At 37.2% G+C, this 6129-nt stretch overlaps 1 protein-coding gene across 1 annotated transcript; it reads right to left on the bottom strand.

Moving 5' to 3' along the window:
• Positions 1 to 325: 325 nt before the first annotated feature.
• LOC131038697 (uncharacterized protein At4g22758) lies at positions 326 to 2012 on the bottom strand. The gene is made up of 2 exons (XM_057971219.2): positions 1018 to 2012; positions 326 to 705 (listed from the first exon to the last, which is right to left on the bottom strand). Exons 1-2 carry the CDS (start codon positions 1505 to 1507, stop codon positions 539 to 541), a joined length of 657 nt encoding a protein of 218 aa, XP_057827202.1. The 5' UTR covers positions 1508 to 2012; the 3' UTR covers positions 326 to 538.
• Between the last annotated feature and the right edge of the window lie 4117 nt (positions 2013 to 6129).

Raw genomic sequence — 6129 nt, 5'->3', positions numbered from 1 at the left:
ATTATTTACATCATTTTGTCGAATATTCCGAAGAGAAATATTCAATAGGCGCTAAAATATTCTCTCGACGGGTCCCCAGCAAATTAAATCTCTTTTCTTGATCCATGTGTTTTTTATCAAATTGTTTTTTAATTGAATTGTAGATATATATTTTAAATATTAAAACATTTCCAGAGATTGAACAATCGGTAAAAAGTTGCACATAAAATATTACAGAATAACCGTACCCAAAATAATCTTCCATTCAACAATTAAAAAATCAATAAAATCAAAGCCACATAGAGATTCCACGATAGGCCAGAACCAGTGTGGGTCGGACTAGAAGGAATTCCAAATGATAATAGCATAATATAATACAATATTTACATCATTTTGTCGAATATTCAGACGAGAAATATTCGGCAGGCGATAAAATATCCCCTCGACGGCTCCCCACCAAACCAAATCTCTTTTCTTGATCCAAAGTTTTCCAACCATTACACACCTAAAACATGAATAATTTAATAATAATTTTTTTTGATCCCTGCGCTTTCTGGCTTTAGGGGAGCGCGAGAAAACGGTTCATTAAATTGTACCAGGGCTCTTTTCCCCGAGCAGCAAATTTCCCCATCTCTGTACCACAACTAACAACACCGCTTTCCTTTTTCGGACACAAGAAGAAATTCCGACAACCCAAGTCCTTAATCTTATCATTGGGATTCAAACCTGAAATTAAAAAAAAAAAAATCTGTGTCAATGCAGAACAATCATAAGAAAACCTAAATGAAATCATGTAATTGTGATTTTGTATGTCTCTGGATTTGCATCGATTCATCATATATGAATTCTGATTTTGATTTTGTATGTTTCTAGATTTGTATCGATTCATTTACTAAATCAAAGATTATACTAAATCATTAAGTGTGATCCAAAACATTGATACAAAAATTCTCACACAATTCAATCTTAAATCATACAAAATTAATTGAATGAATTGCAAAAATCTACTGAACATTGAGATAAACGAAATCAACTTACAGTCAATGGTAAACTGCGAATAATGCAACCCAAAGGAAAGCAGATCGGTGCTGAGAATGGGCCTCCGTCCTTCTTTAGCATACTGCGCAAGCGCCGCTTTGACCACATCAAGCACCGTTGCTTCCGTAGGAAGCAACAGACGCAGAGGGCCAATGCTACGCGCCACGGTCACATTGACCAGCAACTTAGCGGCACTTTTGCTGTTTCCCGGCTCCACAGGCGGTGCTATTTTGGTAATAAGCGGAGGCTTAGGCTGAGGGGCTTCTAAATTTAGCCATGGAGTCCGCTCAAAAGAGGGCTTATCACGCCTGAGAAGCTCAGGGTGCGTGCTCGGCCTTCTCATGGCGGCGGGCTTCTTGGACTTGGGGTGGTCCAGAAACTTTTCCAGCGGCTCCCCAGAAAACTGACCGCTAAAACTGGAGGACCGGGGGAAACCCCCATGGACATGCCTGGACTGAGGTCCTCCTTTTGATTTGGCTTTCTTCTCCATAATATCTGGGTAATGAAAGTAGTGTGGCAAAAGAACGGCAGTCACCTCAATCTGCGATATCTATAAGAACGAGATTTGGGAAATGTAGAGGGGAGAAAACAGAGGGCATAAGCAGAGGGAGAGGGAAAGATCGGTGCAGAGCACCATGGTGCTGGATCATACTCAATACCCGGCATTAATTTCTACTACAAAGAGATCACAAAAAGCAATTGAGAAATGAGGGGTTAGGCCTCATTTTAAAGCAGAAATCGGGTGGAAGGAAAACACTGCACAAATTGCAGTCCACCGTCAAAGAAGGCAAGTCTCGCATAGCTATTTGCTGGTGTGATTAAAAAATAACCGATCAATAAGATTACACGCAAGAATTGCGAATTGCGAGTTGCGAGTAGGAGTGATGAAGATAAGGATTTCTGTGTGGGTCCTGTGTTCCACCTCACTTCAAACCCTCGGGGACTGTATTTCTCACAGCGAACAAATAATTTGACCAGATAGATCTAAACTCTGTTTTCCGGGCCCGAATTCAGCGTAAAATTTATAGTTATTTTACGGTCATATTTAGATGCACGTTTCAGGGTAGAATTTATTTATTGTTATTTTACGGTCATATTTGCGGCGGACCCATCTCTTTCATTCAACAACCTTTTTGGGACGCCCCTCTCTTGAACTTGAATCAATTGTTGGGACCATACATTTTTGTCTTCATTTTCAGTTAGTGGAGTTTGTTCGTCTCCCTTGAGTTTAAAACTATTCTTGACAAATTTTCCCAAGGATTAGAAATCATTATCTTTTAAATTTTTCTTTCTTACTATATAATTTATTTGAAGTCGTTCTTAAGTCTTTTTCTGGCCTGCCTGGATATTAAATTGAATTGCTAAGTTATTGATTTTTAATAGTCAAAATTTGCTCGCTAATGAAAGTTCTTGCTTGGAAGCTTTTCCATTTTAAACTTCTTATAAGGAATAACTTAAGACTCCTTCAAGGATGGTCCCTTTTATGCTTCTTTTGCTCACTTCTCAAATATAAGAAACATCTTTCCTAGAAGTGCAAGCTTTCTCACTTTCACTAACAAGTATGTCTCTTTTAGTCTTGTTTATTTACTTAGATTAACGTTAATGAATGAATGAATGAAATATTTTAATGACATCCACAAGACTAAACAGTCTATGAGATCGAGGCAACCATCTTTAATTTCTCTTTAAACTCTTTTCAATGTCAGATCTCTTGCTATTAAAAGAATGTTGCTTTTGGATTTAATTGTGTTTAAGATTTTTGCATCAAAATTTTGGATCGCTCTTTGATCCATCATCACGATGAAGAGAGTGAAAGTAATCATATAAGATGTACAATTGCAAACCCAATATAAATAAAGGAGGAAGGGAGGAGAGAGGGAAGGAAGCGATTAAAGTTGTTTTATTGGTATCTGGAACTAAGACTAATGCTATATTTGGACCAATTAGACAAATATTGTTAATTGTTTATAGATGACTCAAATAAATAATTGTTAATTGTTTATAGATGAACCAGACAAATAATTGTTAGTTATTTGTAGAGCGAATGTTGTATTCTTGTCTTTAACAAGTTATTCTAAAATACAATTTTATCATGTTGTCTAGTTTTTTAAGGTAATTTCTAAATATCTATTGAACATTGACACGATAAATGAAATAATATAAGAGCAAATTGATAAACAAGAAATCACTTAGGAAGCACATATTAAATATTGTGAGATTTTGCCAAGATCAAAAGCTCAATGAAAAGTACAAAATAGAGACAAAATATATGACAAGACTAAACTGTATTCTCATCAATAGATAGATGATCAAAAGATCAATAGTTGTTCAATAGTTGTTACATACAATGAATATGAGCCTGCATATATAGGCAAAGCTATATGGATATGTGAGCACACAAACATGACATGTGGCTCAATAAGAAACAAGGGTAGGTAGGAAATAGGTGTGGTAGGTAGGAGAAACAATAAAATATTCCACATGAGGTGGATCACCCACCAAAGATGGAATTATCACTCCACAATAAGTGGATATGATAAAGTAGTAACAAGATCAACACCGTAAAAGGTGGAATTTCTCCTATACACACTATCCCAATGTGGCACAAACACCCAAGTGTCTCATACCCAAACTACTATGAAATCCATTTCCTAAGTAAACTTAAGTAACGTGTAATAATATCCAAGATGAATACTTATTTACACCAACCCCCCCCTTAAGTGCAACTTAGGGGAATGCGCTTAAGTCTACAATGCAACTAAGCAATGCAAGATGGGTCCCGACTATGAGGCCATGTTAGGTACCCATGTACAAATGCAAATGCATGCAAACCAATGTAATGAAATCTCTCACAAAGCGGGGAAAGAGAGAAAAACCCAATGGGAAAAAACCCTCCCCCCAAAAGAGAGATGAAAGTTATACAAGAGAACTCTCATAGAAGTATGTGAGGAACAAAACCCCATGTGAGGAAAAAGTCCCCCTATATGAGAGAAGAAGAGAAGCGAGGAAGCCCCCCCTCAATGTGGAATCTGCACCAATGATTGAAGCTCGATGATGTATGAAGAAACTGATCCACGAACGTGTTGGTTCCCAAAACCATAGATTGGAAAACTTAAGGGTTTGCCAAATCCTCAACTAATCCAACTAGCTTTGGCCAAGGAATAGGGATGGTCGAAGACCAAATCCCTCTACACTTAAGGCTCCACCGAACCTAGGTGGGTATACCTCTCCCTCTCAAGCATAAAAAGAGCTATTTAAAGTGGATTTAAGCTTTATGGTTAGCAAATGCAAAACTGGCAAATGATTGTTCTGCAATTATGCCTTATTATGTGCTTTAAGTAGAAATGAAAATGATTATGATAGTATATTAAGAATAAGAATGCTTTCAGGACTTGAAAGAAATATGCAAAGATCAGTTCATATAGAGTTTAGGAATAATGTTTCTCTATCAAGGACCTTAAATGCATGGCCAACCAGGACCTTAAAAGATAAATAACAGACCAGTGCCTCTATCGAGGGATATTTATGACACTTTGTGGACAAAAGATCTTATCAACTCATGAGACAATATTAATCATCAACTATGAAGGTTTTAGTATGTGTTACACAAACAATGAAAACACAATCTCACATTTAATGTAACAACATGTGATGGCACATCATAGAAAATCAAATGACAGATTTATCAAGAGAACAAAAATAACTCATCAACACAAAAGTATGCTCAATATTTAGAAAAAGAAACAATGAGTCTTGTATATTAATCCTTAGGAAATGATTGCATTCATAAGCTGCACTTGAAAATACTCCATTACAGTTTGTTTGCACAAAAAGATATTTCTTCTTCCTATAGACCTCCCTAATACATATAACTTGTAGTCCTTCCAAGCAGTATATTCTTCCCTCAATCCTAGATGTTTCTTACATACAGAATGACTCACTACAAATACACATGCCAAGAGACACGAATGAAAGGACACACCCTTTCATTATCCTAGATGACTAATTGAACAACAAATAAACAACCTAACTAAAACATCAATTACATTACAAACATAAAACTAAACAATGAACTAAGATTTTCGGTCCAACCGCTATTCACACTTCTAAATGTGTTGCAAATAGCTCGCATCTTTGTAAGTTGTAGCATTGAACACTGCATCCCTGGCCGCATTCTCGATCATGTTAAATTTCTCGAACTGATCAGTTGTGTCATTCATATCAAGAATATCCATCTTGGCAATGGCTTGGGATGCACTAAGTAAAGACTTACACTCAGAAAGCCATACAGTCTTATCCTTAATTACACCTGCATCGTCTACCAAACCGGGAACCCCATGTTGAACAATTTGTTGTCACTCATCACATTCAGATTTCAACTCCTTTGTAAATTCATCATGTGTGACAAGCAAACCCTGAACCTTTTTCTTTACCTTTTCCCTAGTCGATGCATCTTGTAACAATAGGTTGAGTCTATCTCGAATTCTGGTATTAGAAACCATTTTGTCCATGTTCCTTTGATATACACCCCATAATTCATCCAATGCCTTCTCCATGTTATCATATCTTTTACTCATCAATACACAAGCATCTACTGCAAAAACCTCCTGAATTGTGGCTACTGCAAAGTGAACTAAAGTGGTCCCGTCGGGCAACATAAAGCATCACTTGTTTGTATCATAATGTCTTACCAGGAGCTTCAATAAATCAATATTTACAAAGACATTAAGTACCACAAGTTTACCTAAACCAGTACTCCACGAGTTCGAATTGGTATGGGCTCATGCCTGCGGAAGTAATGGAAAAGAAACAGCTCGTGCCCTCGCACTATTGTCAATACATCTCCAATTTCTCTGTACCTATCTTCCAGCTAGTCGTGAATAGGAAAATCCACCTTAGCTCTGCGTGACCTACCTCCTGGAGAGCCATCTGATCTATCATATCTTGATTTAACTTCCTTCGAGCCTCACTGACCTCACCCTTCAATTTTTTTTGACGTGCTACTAGATATTTCATCGACCTTCCGCTTCCCTTTTGAGCTTGACCCTTCCATCTCTGCAAGTTCTTTGCTCTATGCTCAGCAACTTAGAATATTTCTCAATGGACACCTGA

This window comes from Cryptomeria japonica, chromosome 9 (assembly GCF_030272615.1).
Source record: "Cryptomeria japonica chromosome 9, Sugi_1.0, whole genome shotgun sequence".
NCBI lineage: Eukaryota > Viridiplantae > Streptophyta > Pinopsida > Cupressales > Cupressaceae > Cryptomeria > Cryptomeria japonica.
This window is presented reverse-complemented; position numbering and strand designations above follow the sequence as displayed.

Bases quoted from the DNA above. Each gene is read 5' to 3' on its own strand.
- LOC131038697 (XM_057971219.2), bottom strand. From the start codon at position 1,507: ATGGAGAAGAAAGCCAAATCAAAAGGAGGACCTCAGTCCAGGCATGTC. The intron at 706-1,017 runs GTAAGTTGATTT...TTTTAATTTCAG, and splicing joins TTCGCAGTTTACCATTGACT to GTTTGAATCCCAATGATAAG.